This window comes from Oncorhynchus nerka, linkage group LG12 (genome assembly GCF_034236695.1).
Source record: "Oncorhynchus nerka isolate Pitt River linkage group LG12, Oner_Uvic_2.0, whole genome shotgun sequence".
In the NCBI taxonomy this organism is placed as follows: domain Eukaryota; kingdom Metazoa; phylum Chordata; class Actinopteri; order Salmoniformes; family Salmonidae; genus Oncorhynchus; species Oncorhynchus nerka.
The window spans coordinates 33840775-33856507 of NC_088407.1; the positions used below are offsets into that span (position 1 = coordinate 33840775).

The 15733-nt window shown below is 42.7% G+C and overlaps 1 protein-coding gene across 1 annotated transcript in view; it reads right to left on the reverse strand.

The window, feature by feature from the left end:
• The window catches only part of LOC115138164 (neurexin-2-like), a 599118-nt gene that overhangs the window by 448263 nt on the left and 135122 nt on the right, over positions 1-15733 (reverse strand). Inside the window, exons 11-12 of the mRNA XM_065025518.1 lie at positions 11581-11754; positions 3292-3411 (exon numbers count right to left, since the gene is read on the reverse strand). Of these exons, the coding sequence (XP_064881590.1) occupies positions 3292-3411; positions 11581-11754 (294 nt within the window). The remainder of the gene's footprint in view (positions 1-3291; positions 3412-11580; positions 11755-15733) is intronic.

Sequence of the window (15733 nt, forward strand, 5' to 3'; positions counted from 1 at the left end):
ATAAACAGTGAGTGGAGCAACAAATGCTTTTTGACATCCAGGCTAGCGTAGGATTCTAATTGAGTGCACTCTTGAAATTTGAAGATCATTTAGAAAAGAAGCCTCGGAAATATTAGGAGTCGGAAACAAATGAATATGATCTCGCTGTGCATCTGCCTCTCTACCAACCAGTGTGTGTGTGTGTAGGGGGGAGGTCTAGCCCACCCCTTTCAAATTGAGCGAGGCTCATCTCCTCTGCAGCCATCTGGCTGAAGTGATAGAGGGCGCCGGGTGGGGGTCTTACACACACACACACAGTCACACACAGTCACACACACACACACTGGCTCCAACAGTTCAGGCCTCGCTCCTCCTTACAGCCAACAAGAGGGTCTGGACAGCCACAAAGAGCAGGGGGAGCGAGCCAGGGAGAATCATTATGTTAATTTAAGACTCCAGCTGCAGTGAAAATGGCCTGCCTTTCCTATTCTAATTCTTTATTCTTCTTTGAGGGAAATTCAATTGATTTTCATCTCTCTTTTTAGGGCCGGTAAGGGGATGTGTGTGGGTGGGTGGAAAGGGGAGCAGTGGGGGTTGATGTGTGTGTGTGTGTGTGTGTGTGCGTGCACTCGAGTGTGTGCCTGTATGTCTCAGTATGCAACTGTGTGGAACGGTTAGATAACATAATTGCTAGTCTTTGACTGATGGTGTGCATGTGATCATGTGTGCATGCTTGTGAGATGCATTTTATTATCAGGTACATTTCAACCTAGCTGCCTTCAGATCAGACACGCACGTTCTCTCAGTTGAATGGGATGGATACAGAGAGGCCACCTGCACAGCTGCAGCAGAGTACGTCCCAGACCGACCCTTTATGCACCAAAAACGCACCACCAGAGACCATACACACACACACACACACACACACACACACACACACACACACACACACACACACACACACACACACACACACACACACACACACACACACACACACACACACACACACACACACACACACACACACTCTGCAGGATACTAAACACACACACACACGCGTGCACCGTAGAATACTAAACATACACCAACTCCGTTTTTAGCAAAGGAGTAATTGCAGGTGTCCAGCTTTAAAATCACCTAAAATAACTTCAAATGGCAGTGCTGAGGATGCCTGGGTGAATGTCATGTGTGTTTAAAGTAATCATCAACTTTAGATGCCCTAAAAGCTATTCAAAGGTTCAACAATTAAGTCTTTGAAAAGCATAATACATGTTATCGGTGACAAAGTGTTTCTTTTCAAACCAATGGCGAGCCAGTTATTTGTGGACACATACCACAATGAGATGTGGATTATGAAGAAAATGCAGGAGAAGAAGCATGCCCTATTAAGAGTCCATTGTAAACCAAACATTTCTTCAAAGCAGTTACTATACACTTCTAAACCATTAGTGTTTTGGAATTCACAATGGTATGTACAGGCACAAAGAGTTGGAGAACGTCAGTGGCTCGACCCGTAGACACTCCTACCTTGTGTTGGCGAAGACGCTTGAAGGAAAATTCCTTGAAAAGTGACACATTCAGTCTTCAAAACAATGTTGTAAAAGCCAAGATAGCTGAAGGATAGAAATCTTCAAAACATCGTAACAAGGTTGGATAGAGTTCTGTGCTGGAAGAATAACGTGATAGAGCAGAGGCACTTGAACATCATGGAGAACGGGTGTGTTCAAGTGAAAGTAAGATTCATCTGCCTCTTCTCAAAGATGGCAGTAAAGGAAGACTCTTCGGCTTTTTAGAATGAAGAGACGCTAATTGTGGGGCTACGGAGGAAACACAGACAGGAATACAACAGTGATACCCAGCAGAGCATGCAAATATTCAACCTTGTAAAAAGTGAGGGGAGAGGGGAGACCTAGCCAGCAGCCAGTGATCCTCTCAGTTTAACGAATGCGTCTGAGAATTCATGAAAAAGACCTACCGTTAGTCAATTGAGCCAGACGTCACTTTTATACGACGTCTTAAAATCACATTTGATGGGGAAAAAAAGCCCTTGCCCTTGAAAAATAAGTATTGTACTTCATTTTATACATTTTATGTTCCTTCTCAGCAAAAGCAATGGTCGGTAAACAAAGAGACAAGGTTATTAGCCAGGTCTAGTGGTCTAGTGGTCTAGTGGTCTAGTGACTGTGTTCTGTGTTCAGTGATTGATGGAAGACTTCCATTAGACATTCAGTCCATACAACTGGTTTAATCGGAGCTAAATGACTCCCTCAGTGTTAGTCCTCACTCCTCAGTCACTGCCTTGTAAATGCTTGTAAATGTGAAGAGACCTACAGTAGGGCTGGCTGCTGGAGGGATCACTCTCTCATCTCTCTACACACACAAACACACACACATACTTCTCACTAGCCTCCTTGGCCGGTTCTGGGCGTTTCGAGCAAGTAGTGCGAGGCCTCATTCTGGCTCAGTGCCACACACGCCTATCTCTCCAATCTTTAAAGAAATCAGGATATTAAACTTACTAATAACCCCACGGTCTCTGAGCAGAGCAAGGAGAGCAAAGGCATCAGCGTGCCTCCCCCCTCCACCCCTCTCTCGCCCTCTTATCTTTCAAGGAGCTAGGGATGGGATCTCTGTTTATCTCCGCGTGGCTGTCGTTCACAGGCAGACGTTATCGTCCTCCTCTCTTCCTCTGCCTCGTCCCCCTTTTCTCCCTCTTCCTGGAGCGAACCCACTGCCACAGCCTGGTCCTAATCAGTGCCCGACTGTCACAGCCAATCACAGTCTCTCTAACGAACGTTGACTGCACAAACAACACACAACTCCCTCAGCTAGGCACATTTTTCGACCCTCAAACGTGTCATAGGCAAGTTACGAGGGAGTGTTCAAAGAGGGCTTGAAGGGAGAGGGAGGTCAATTGATTATGGATCCTGAGCTTAACTCCTTAACAAGCTAACAAAGCAGTAGGCCCACTGCTCTATTAACCTTGGACCTTGTCCCTCTGTCCCGGTTCTAGATTCATTTATCCTGTAGGGGCCATGGATAGAATGTCAACTCTCTCTCGTACAAACAAGCGTAAATCTCTCCATGTGCCCACTAGGGAAGCGCTAAAGAGTTAGCAAACATTAGACCTAAAATAGTCTACAAAACCAAAACACGACATATAAACACCTTTGAAAGTCACCTACATCTCCGCGACCAAGCCAACGCGATCCACCAGAAGCCCTACAACAAACACAACCTTCACACGACATACGCACATACAACCCGGCGCGGTGACGTGTCGGCGACAGACGGGGTTGTTGTACTCACGGTCGCTACAGAAGGAGCCGCCATAGGACGTCATGGTGCAGTCGCAGGAGAAGCCCTCCCACTGCTGGAGACACACGCCTTGATTGTAGCAGGAGTCCTCCGTACAGGTGGTGCTAGGTCCTGGAGGGACGGATTGGAACACAGGGGTCAATATACAACACTCACACATACGCTTGTTATTTCAATGTAAGGACATTTTCTGAAACAACTTTAAAGCAGGAATCCTAAGGCTGTTAAGTTGTCAATATACACAGCCCTACTGTTTTCTTTTGGCCGATGTGCGCAGGCACCTAAGGGGGCAAACTGTAATCCCACTGTAGGTTCTAAGGATGCTCAGGGGGAACACGTTCAATACATAAAGCCCTTTTTATGTCAATATGGGAATATAGGGCAATAACTGTAATCATATCCATAGCACAGGTCATTTTGTTGATACTGATTTCATCGAGGCTGGTGGTTAAAAAGTGATTGCATTTGACATTTATTCTGGGTTAAAACCTTGATTACAGGCATATTTGTCAACTTGAATATGAAATCGGGGGGGGTTGAATGGATGTAAAAGAAAAGATGGACTTATTCAACAATGACAATTCTCCAATTATAAAAAGCCACTATTGTAATTTCTCAGTGGAATTCCGAGGACGTTAGAGTGATAAGTGAATTAAATGTTAGCCGGGTGGTATTCAAAGCAACTGTGACTTGGTTATTAGACCCATTAATACCTGCTAATGCTTTAGATTAGCGATGACCAAAAGAAAACCACAGGTGTCTAATTGTCATGTAGGTGGTAGACCTTCTATGTTTGCAACCTTTAAAGGGAAATTGTAAAAACGGTCCACTTCATATTCGTCATCTCCAGCACCACCCCCAACATCAACATATGTGAAAATTGGGAGTTTGTATGTTTTCTATTAAAAAAAATATAATGGAACATTTGTGTTTCAAATGATATCATCAACCAATTACAGTAGCAGACAATTAGTAGGCAAAGCCTACTCAGAATATGTTAAAATCAAATGATGCATACCGATGATGTCATTGGAAACACTTATCTTCCTCTCTTTTTTTACTACAAAACATAGAAACGCACAATTTTCACATACACTCAGCTTATTAGGTACACCACCCCGTTCACCAATATGGTTTGCTCCTACACACAGTGAGTCACGTGGCCACGGATTGCTATGTAAAGCAGGCAGACAGGCATTCAGTTAGTGTTCGATTGAAGGTTAGAATGGTCCAAACGAATGGCCGAAGTGACTTTGAGCGTGGTATGACCGTCGGTGCCCAGGGGTCCAGGGTTTACAGAGAATGGGGCGACAAAACAAAAAGCATCCAGTCCACGGCAGGCGAAAACAGCTTGCTGATGAGAGGTCGAAGAAGAATGGCAAGAATCATTCAAGCTAACAGGCGGGGCCACGAACAGGCAAATAACGGCACGTCCTGTAGTCTGCCGTATAATAAAGGTATATTTGTACTCTTTTTGTTCAAATGGTTGGGGCTTTAAAAATAAAGTGATACAAAAACGGGAGGAAGCTATGCAAAACGTTGTTTATTATAAACTGACTTGTGCACTTGCAAGGATGTACTTGCAATGCCGTACTTGTTTCAAGAGATAAACAAAACAAACAGTCAAATTCATGAGAGCGCCAGCCATTTCCTCAACGTTATTCCAAAATGGACACTTCAAATGAGATGTCTCCATTTTATCAGTTCATGTTTTTAATGACCCACTGCAGTGATTACTCCATCAATCAGTGCTTAATACAAGAATCCCAGAGGCTCTAATTAAACACATTGCTGTAATTATTACTGAAGTCAATCACAATATTATCACAGAGTTGCACATCCCTCCGCTATCGATCAGCTGCTACCTCAACCAGTGCATATAGTTTAGACTTGAGTTTAGAGTGTATAGAGTATGGAGTTGTGAACTTGTCATTGAAATGCCTCGTGTTTCTGTGGGAGCAGTAGAGTTGTGAACTTGTCATTGAAATGCCTCGTGTTTCTGTGGGAGCAGTAGAGTTGTGAACTTGTCATTGAAATGCCGCGTGTTTCTGTGGGAGCAGTAGAGTTGTGAACTTGTCATTGAAATGCCGCGTGTTTCTGTGGGAGCAGTAGAGTTGTAATCGTGTCATTGAAATGCCGCGTGTTTCTGTGGGAGCAGTAGAGTTGTAATCGTGTCATTGAAATGCCTCGTGTTTCTGTGGGAGCAGTAGAGTTGTAATCGTGTCATTGAAATGCCGCGTGTTTCTGTGGGAGCAGTAGAGTTGTAATCGTGTCATTGAAATGCCGCGTGTTTCTGTGGGAGCAGTAGAGTTGTGAACTTGTCATTGAAATGCCTCGTGTTTCTGTGGGAGCAGTAGAGTTGTAATCGTGTCATTGAAATGCCTCGTGTTTCTGTGGGAGCAGTAGAGTTGTGAACTTGTCATTGAAATGCCTCGTGTTTCGGTGGGAGCAGTAGAGTTGTGAACTTGTCATTGAAATGCCGCGTGTTTCTGTGGGAGCAGTAGAGTTGTAATCGTGTCATTGAAATGCCGCGTGTTTCTGTGGGAGCAGTAGAGTTGTGAACTTGTCATTGAAATGCCTCGTGTTTTGGTGGGAGCAGTTGTAAACTTATTTACATTTCTTTTGGAGCGAGGCATGAACCCCACGTCTGTTAAATCTGTAGCTGTGATTTATTAAAGGAGTTGGAAGAATGAGCAGCATGCTATCTGCTAGGGCGCTAACAGCCTTACTGTGTAACCTGCCTTAACACACATCTCAACCCTGCGTAACAATATGACACCTGTATCTGGAACTAACAGCTTGGGAGAGAATGAGACATCTGGGAATACCCTCCCTCCACCCACCCCCTGACTCCCTCCCTCCCTCTCTCTCACTCTCCCCGCCTTCCCTATCCTCTCTCTCACTTTCCTCGGTCTTCCTCCCAAATCCCAGATGTGAGTCAGCAACTCAGCATAGTGAAGAACACAGAGTGAACAGTCGTTAAGCCAAAGGCTGCAGCTCTCTGCTCTCGCTGCTGTAGGGAGGGATTAGCTGAGTCAGGCAGCTACAGGAGAACAAGTTGCCCCATTGACCCTGCTGGATGTCTGGGGATGCAGCCATAGAGGGCAACCTCTGACCACTAAACTCTGGTTCCAACTCCTGATCCACCTGCTCCACTGAGCTGGTCTGGAGGACCGGCCTTGGCCTGACATATTGAACAGAGGGTCTGGCTACTGTTGGAGTGTGCAGTACAAATAGTCCGGTTGCAGAGCTGTGCATGCTTCTGCCAACTTCTGCCAACTCCTTTGTTGTCTTGTTGTCATGCTATAGCCCTTCATGTTTGACAGGACCAACGGACATGACAACAGACATGAAAGGGAGACTTGGCTAAAGCACAACCACATCTGCCACTAGGCTACACTATCAATAGCCATTTTGTATTGGCTTCTATTGAGTTGAAACGTTCTACTGGTTTTTGTCGTCAGGCTATGGGGAAACAATTCCGTGAAAAGATGAGTTGATGCTATGAAACTTATTGCTACCTCTTGCAACCTGCCGTTTGAGATTTTAAGGGAGTATATGTGATAGCCTAATGCAGTTTTAGATCTCTTCTAAAAACGGAAGTAATTACGCCGTATAACTGTAGGCAGGTAATAAGCCAGGCTGGCAGGCAGAGGTGGCAGCGTTTGCGTTTAGAATCGGAGCGGCAGCGAGACCTCTGGGAAATCAGACAGTGTGAACGCTACTGCCGCCACAGCCTGCAGGTGTCACAAACACAATTAACTAGCCGCCAGAGACACCACAATACCGGTGACGTCCGTCCAGCCAGAAAAGCTGAGCCCCTTCCAAATGCAGGATGGAGGAGTTTAGGCACTGCGGAAAATGGCCTTTTTCCCAAGTGTGTAAATGTGTGTCAGAAGTTCTAATGATAACAAGTAGAAGTTCAGTGTTGAGAAGTCATGATGAAAACAGACTTTGACCAGTGAGCCATGGAAGGACATGGATCTTTACTCATGCTGTTAGCTCTTATCACCTTGTCCATTGTCCTCATTCGTATCCCCCAGTGCACATGATCCTTGTCATGGCAACAATTACAGATCCAATATCAAATCGATCTTTACTTAGCCACACACTTATCGCAAGATAAACAAGAAAAAACACAAAGCAATAAAAACCTTGAATCAAAAGCACATAAAACACAAAGGCCTCGTTAATTAAAGAACAAGCTAAAAATGCAGGTTTTTCAAACGGGATTTTAGCACCTCAAGCAGTTTCACAGTACAATGCAAAGTTCCAAATTAAAAAGGATAATAAAAAGGTATAAAAAGTATGATAACTTTATAAAATATACACAAACAACGACAAATAGTCAGCCTTTTTTTAACTGCAACAAAATCCCAATGCTAGGCTCAGTGATTTCTCATAGTGTCACCTCCAAGAAACCTAACGCCTTAAAAAGCAGCCCTGCCTGAAACTGGTGCGACCACAGTTACTCTCTGTGGTCCTTGTAAACTGCACAGTGAGCGCTACAGGGTGGCTGACAATAACAGAGGCAGAGATACCTTCTGTAGGTTTTATGGGTAAGAGCTGGGACTAAAAAAAGGAGTCGAGCGCCGAGTCTGAGGGTGGAGTCTAATTATATATCTGGCTATTACAGACGAAGAAGGACCTATGAGTTACTGCAGGTGTCAAACTTCAGAATCACCTGTGTATGAAAATAGCTTGAAATGGGATGATAAAGTCTGCTAAGTTAGTCTAGGTGAATGTCAGGGGTGGATTGGCCATCCGGCAATTCTGGCAAATGCCAGATGGGCTGGGCAATATTTCGGTTGGGTGTGCTGGTTGAAATTGACACACACACAAATATATACAGTACCAGTCAAGAGTTTGGACATACCTACATTTTCTTATTTTTTTTTACTATTTTCTACATTGTAGAATAATAGTGAAGACATCAAAACTAGGAAATAACACATATGGAACACATAGTAACCAAAAAAGTGTAAAACATATAAAAAATATATTTTATATTTGAGATTCTTCAAAGTAACCACCCTTTGCCTTGATGACAGCTTTGCACACTCATGTCATTCTCTCAGTTGTGTTGTGACAAGGTAGGGGTGGTAGACAGAAGATATCCCTATTTGGTAAAATACCAATCCATATTATGGCAAGAACAGATCAAGTAGGCAAAGAGACTTGGAGGTCAGTCAATGCAGAACATTTCAAGAACTTTGAAAGTATCTTTAAAGCAGTCCCAAAAACCATCAAGCGCTATGATGAAACTGGATCTCATGAGGACCGCCACAGGAAAGTAAGTTTTTTAGAGTTACCAACCTCAGAAATTGCATCCCAAATAAATGCTTCACAGAGTTCAAGTAACAGTCACATCTCAACGTCAACTGCCAAGAGGAGACTACGTGAATCAGGCCTTCATGGTCGAATTGCTGCAAAGAAACCAATACTAAAGGACACCAATAAGAAGAAGATACTTGTTTGGGACAAGAAACACAAGCAATGGACATTGGACTGGTGTAAATCTGTCCTCTGGTCTGATGTGTCCAAATTTGAGATTATTGGTTCCAACCGCCATGTCTTTGTGAGATGCAGAGTAGGTGAAGGGATTATCTCTGCATGTGTGCTTCCCACCATAAGGCATGGAGGAGGAGGTGCGAGCGTGCTTTGCTGGTGACACTGTCAGTGTTTTATTTAGAATTCAAGGCACACTTAACCGGCATGGCTACCACTGCATTCTGCAGTGATACACCATCCCATCTGGTTTGTGTTTAGTGGGACTATCATTTGTTTTTCAATAGGACAATGACCCAACCCACCTCCAGGCTGTGTAAGGGCTATTTGACCAAGAAGGAGAGTGATGGAGTGCTGCATCAGATGACCTGGCCTCCACGATCACCCGACCTCAACCCAAATGAGATGGTTTGGGATGAGTTGGAACGCTGAGTGAAGGAAAAGCAGCCAATAAGTGCTTAGCATATGTGGGAACTCCTTCAAGACTGTTGGAAAAGCTTTCCAGGTGAAGCTGGTTGAGAGAATGACAAGAGTGTGCAAAGGTGTCATTAAGACAAAGGGTGGCTAAAAATCTAAAATGTAAAATATATTTAGATTAGTTTAACACTTTTTTGGTTACTACATGATTCCATATGTGTTATTTCATAGTTTTGATGTCTTCACTATTATTTTCTAATGTTGAAAACAGTAAAAATAAAGAAAAACTCTTGAATGAGTAGGTGTGTCCAAACTTTTGACTGGTACAACACATTCTTTACATATTAAAAAATGATATATGAAAAAGGCAGCCCATGTGTCACGTTCTGACCTTTATTTCCTTTGTTTTGTATTTATTTAGTATGGTCAGGGCGTGAGTTGGGTGGGCAGTCTATGTTTGTTTTTCTATGATTTGGGTATTTCTATGTTTCGGCCTAGTATGGTTCTCAATCAGAGGCAGGTGTCATTAGTTGTCTCTGATTGAGTATCATACTTAGGTAGCCTGGCTTGCACTGTTTGTTTCTGGGTGATTGTCTATGTTGATGGCTTGTTTCAGCGCAGCTCACATTAGCTTCACGGTTGTTATTTTGTTTACTGTTTTTTGTATAGTGTTTCAGTGTTCCGTTCTTTCTTTAATTAAACATTCAACATGAACACATATCACGCTGCATATTGGTCCTCCGATCCTTCTCGCCTCTCCTCTTCAGATGAAGAGGAGGACGACCGTGACACCATGGGCCTGTTTTTGTGCAATTTGTTTGTTATGCTAATCTATAATGAGTATTTGGCTTATTAGTGGGCAATGGCCGGTCCCCCCTACCAAGATGGGCCAGCCCTGTTTTCTGATAGACTGAGCTGAGGTCGAGCAAACTCACATTCAAAGTAAAATGTGGCATCAGCAAAGAGACCTGCTCCAACTCTGTCATTAATTAGACAGCCAAGATCATGGATCGTAAAAATCGGAAAGGGTACCTATAAATGTAGAAAGGTCACCGCACTCAAAATGTCCAGTTTTTTGGTCAGCTAAAACCATGATTTGATAAAACAGTAAAGTGCATTATCCTCATGATTCCTGTAATGAAAGTGTTTATATCGCTGGGGCCTGCTGCTGTGATGAGCGAGCCACTCTCCTCTCCACCCATGTGCTTGAGAGAAAAATCCAGTCTGATCATTATAACATTTCAGAATGCAATTGCGGGAAAAACACAAAAAAAAGCTTCGTCCCCATGTCCCTGTTAAAGAGAGGAGGTCTCAGCTTTCTGTAGGTATAATGTATAATTCTCAACTTAATATTCAGCTCAATAGCAACTATTTTACAACCAAGATATTGATTTTGGCTTTGCGCATATGCAGTTGAGAGGGCATAGGCCTATAGGTTTCCTGGGTAGTAGCCTACAACTGCAACTTTTATTAGGACATTCAATTTGCTGTTGGGATCATGACTACAAGGCTACTAGCAGCAGGCAGTATATTTAGAGTTAGCGACCCCCCCAATAATCTGGAAATTCTGGAGTCCTATTTAGACAGTAAAATTTAGCAACTATAGTCTAATTGTCAAACCAAAATTCATGACAATCACTGGATTAGGTTGCACATACAAAAATATCTTCAATCATGCATCATTGCTTGGACGTGTGAGATGAAACAGCTTATTTCTTGAATACCTCAAGTAGTCCATGTATTACTGTTCTTAATAAAGCACTATAAATGACTTTATAAGGTGATTACTCATGATTACGTGTGATTACTCTCTTGAGTCCGACCAAATGATGTCACTGGTGCCCACCAACTGTGGAAGTTAGTTTCACCAGTGACACCAGGGGAACATGTTAGTCTGCAGCATTGTAATAGTAATCAACATGTAGGGTAGGTGTTGATTCGGGGGGACTGATATATACCAAGCACTAATTTTCAATATAGCCTAAGTCATTACCTTGGCATTTATAATGTATAAAGCAGAGACAGACAGATAACAAGAAGACACACAGTGACAGCAGAGAAGATGCTGAGATAGATAGAGTTGGCGGATCGCAGTGATGTGGGCTGGTGTGGATACAATGCCAGGGCCAGATTCTTGGCCCAGTCCGCCCCTGGCGAATGCCAAGTGTGTGTGTGTGTGTATATATTGCAAGTGTTTGCGCATGCGTTCACACTTGTGTGTGTGCATACATGGGCATAATGTGTGTTTGTGGGCATATGTGTGCATGCCTGTGTGTGAGTCCGTGTGCGTGTGAACTTGCGTGCATCCTCGTGCATGTACAATATGTGCATATGTGTGTGTGAGCACCAACTCACCGTCGCAGCCTCGCTCCACCTGGCCCACCCTGTGGAGGGCATCTGCGATCAGGTCTGGCAGTCTCCCGTTGAGGTCCACCGAGGCCAGGCAGCCCTGGTACCCGTCCCGGGACGCGATCAGCTTGGGCAGACTGTTGTACATGCTCTTCCCCACACCACCGATGTACAGCTCCCCTGGAGAGGAGAAGACAATAACAACATGAGGAAAACTGGCCTACATTCGACCAAACTCACAATGCACAATATCTTGGGTATGATTTGTAGTGGGGTGGACTTTAAGAAAGCCTCCCGAGAAAGGTATTGACTAGCTATTACTGCCGCCACATACAAGGACTGTGTTTCTTCCTGAAAGCTCTGCATCTCTGAAAAGGTATAAGTTAGGCTACTGGCCTAGAGGAGGAAATGACTGGTTCAATAATCATTGTGAAAATGTGCTATTGAAATTCCACCCCCCACCCAGTCCATAAAAGTTTTTTCATTGTTGTTCCGAACCCACAAGTCGTTTTATTTTTACCTTTATTTAACAAGGCAAGTCAGTTAAGAACAAATTCTTATTTTCAATGACGGCCTAGGAACAGTGGGTTAACTGCCTGTTCAGGGGCAGAACGACAGATTTGTACCTTGTCAGCTCGGGGATTTGAACTTGCTCTAACCACTAGGCTACCCTGCCTCCTAGTGGTTAAAGTAATTAAGTAAAAATACTTTTAAGTACTACTTAAGTACATTTAAAACCAAATACTTTTAGACTTTTACTCAAGTAGTATTTTATTTGGTGACTTTCACTTTTACCTGAGTCATTTTCTTGTAACATATCTTTACTTTTACTCAGGTATGAAATGTGGGTTATTTTTCCACCACTCCAATTCAATTTCAACATTTAGCTCGTGACAAACTGTTGTGTCTTATTTTGATATTTCACTGACAATAAATCGGCCGTTGAAGGGGGGCCCAACGCGCACTGAATCGTTTTCCCGCCTATTTTTAATAGGCACTATGCGCTTGTGTGTGATATAAAAAATTATTGGCTTTGTGTAGCCTGGCCCTAGGCTACTGTAAAGACTACGACTAGTCTACTCTACTCCTATTGCAGGTAGATGCCCTCTCAAGCATGACTTTAGTTTTTATAATGAAAGTGTGTGTGCAGGAAATAGTTTGTAAACAAAGATTGAACAAACAGCTGTGACTGATTTGATAGAAACCAGCCCGCTGGTGCAATGCCACTCTCACGTGCAACTCTTCATCAATCAATTTCTCCCCTTACAGCAAATGTTTGCTAATGTTTATTTATCATTCTGGTGTTTTACAGCACATTCCTACTGCTAGACAACCAACATTATTATACAAAATGATACGTGAGTAGACATTTTGGAAGAAGAGTTGAACTTAGACCTAGACATTCTGTGTCGCCGACCTGCTCTTAACACAGTAGAATATTTGTGGATTGATTAGGCAAGCGTGCATGTAGATATAGAATGGTCTATGACTATGTGGAGTTTTTTCTCTCCTAATGTCTTTATTCGTCAAAAGGGGGATTCTCCAGTTGAAACAATAACACATTTTCCACACCCCTGTTTCTGTTAAAAAGTTGAGGGATGGGGCTGGAGAAATGTAACCACTCAAATGTATAAACAGCGCTATGGATGCAAGGACTGACCAGTCATGATATCAGAATTACAGTTTGAATCATGTTTCGAGGCTATATAGTGTTTGTTTATATTGACTTTGTTTACAAACCATGTCAAATAGGCTTACATTCTGGGTTAAGACGGGGCGCAACAGTTGACCTTAGAAATGCTCATGAGACATTTAAAGGTTCTATTATTCAAGAATAAATGGGTAGGCCTACATATCGTTAATGTATATATCCAAAAATGAATGTAGCAACGGCAAGACCTTCCCTTTAAATGATTATTTGAATTATGCCTATGTTCTGATATGTTGACACTGGCTATTGGCCAATGATATTCAAGCTGTCAAGAAGTAGACCTATTAGAACAAAAAAATCATTGTAAAACATGATACAAAAATAGGGGAGAAAATGAAGTGAACGCTCAAAGGGAGGGGATTAAGAAAGAATTGAATTGATATCATTTGTAATCAATTAAGCTCTGCAGACATTTGGGAGTCTTTGCTGTGCTAAAGCCATTTGAGACAGACCAGAGAGGCCAAATGAGTAAAACAGAGGAAACGGACTGTATATCAGCACATGTATTTTAACAGTTCGACAGAAACAACATCTGTCGGAAATAGATAAAGCTGCACCGGTGAAAATAAACTAAAAATATGGATTTTAAGGCTACCCCGTGGATGCCCCCCCCCCCCCCCCCCCTCGCACTCTCTCTGTAGTCTCTCACTATCCAGTGACAAGACTTGCGAAATTAACAATCTGGCAGTGGCACTTCCTATTGGAGGACTGTCATGTCACAACAGCTGTTGATTCAGGTAGCCTGCCTGTAAACACTGGTCATCACAATGGAGTGGACCAGAGGAGAGACATTTAGAACCCGCTATAAGTGGTGAGGAAAACTCCTGGGATCGAGTTTCACTCTGAGAAAATGCTCATAGTTATGGAATAGAGTGCATTGTACATGTCTCCACTGATCTGATTCACGACATTGAGTTAAGGGGACTGAGAAAGGGTACTGTACACAGGATTGGGATTGATGTTTGATGCAGACACAGTATTCCTTTCGACATTCCTTTGTGAGCTATTAAATTCACATAACATTGTCTTTGGGAGGTGAGGGTTTATGATTTTTCAAGCCAGAGATTGACCGTTATTGAAGACTAGGCCAATTAAATACTGTCAATCTTCAATAACTACAAGTAAAGCCATTGTATTTAAAAAATATATATATATTATTTATGCATTTTCTTTTTATCCATTTCTTATTTTTATGTTTAAAAAGTATGTTTTTTCTACTCAAAAGATATTGCAAAAGGCGTTGGTGAGAATGCCAAACTAAATTATGAAGAATCAGTACATCAAAACTCCTTTGATGTAAGTACAATAAGAATAAAACAACTATTTTGCTCCTGGCATTTCTTATCATTTCTTCATTCAGCCTTTATCTAAAGCAGGAAGTCACATTGAAATGAAAAAAAAAAAGACATTGTGGGTATATAATTTCCCAAGGAATCATTGGCTAAAAGGGCAACCCTGGCAAAGTAAATACAGGGCCATCAAGCCGCCTTTGTTGGTCTCAATTCAGCAAAACTCTGGGGACTGCATTCATAAAAGTGCCTCCGAAAATGAATCTTTGGCTTTGAGAGAAGCAATAAGCCCACTAGGTCAAATAGTGTCAGAGTAATTGAATAAGTCAATTATGGTTCGCCGTTCTCTTCCTAAAACTAATGTGTGTTTGACACTTAATGCATCTCAGTCAAGGCTGTAAGGCATTCTAATCAATACTGTGGATTCATTAGCTGCATAACTGAACGATGCCCTCAAATTGTAAAGAAGAAGAATCGCTTCTCAAATATGCATTTTTATTGCTGACTTACTCCAAAAAGTGCAAAGCAGTTTCTTGAAAAGTTAGCAGACATTTTCAAGAGTAAGAGACTTGACTTTAATGCATTTGGGATGAGGAGAAATAACCTTTATTTGTATCAACGTTTTTGTTTTTGTCTGGTTTAGATGATCGAGCACGTGCGCACACACACACACACACAGACGTGTGTGTGGGGTATTGTGTGTCCCAATCCAGCTGCGTTCCTCTCTGGGTCCCTTCATTGGGTTGGTAATTAGTGATCTCGCTCTCCCTCTCGCTCCCCCTCTCTCCCTCTGTCTGGCTCTCGCCGTGCCCTCAGAATGTCACCTCTTGGGTCGACCTTCCTCTTGCCTGTTAGGAGCACTTATTTTGGATTTTGTGTGTGAGCGTTCTGTAATGTATTTCGACTCCTCTTAGAAACATAGTAAGACATTTTATGGCCAGTGTTTTAGGTCATATTTGCTTGAATAAGGGTTTTGGGCTATGTATCCCTTCGTGACAGATAGTAAGAGAGTTCTGTGCTCCATTATGGGTCCTCTGTGACATACTGTGAGAATGTTCTGTGCTCCATTTCTTCTTTTAGTGTTTTATAAGGTAACAGAGTTGCGGTTAGTGTTTTGATTCTCCTCCCCAGCCCAGGCAGTGATGAATGTTCTAGTGCA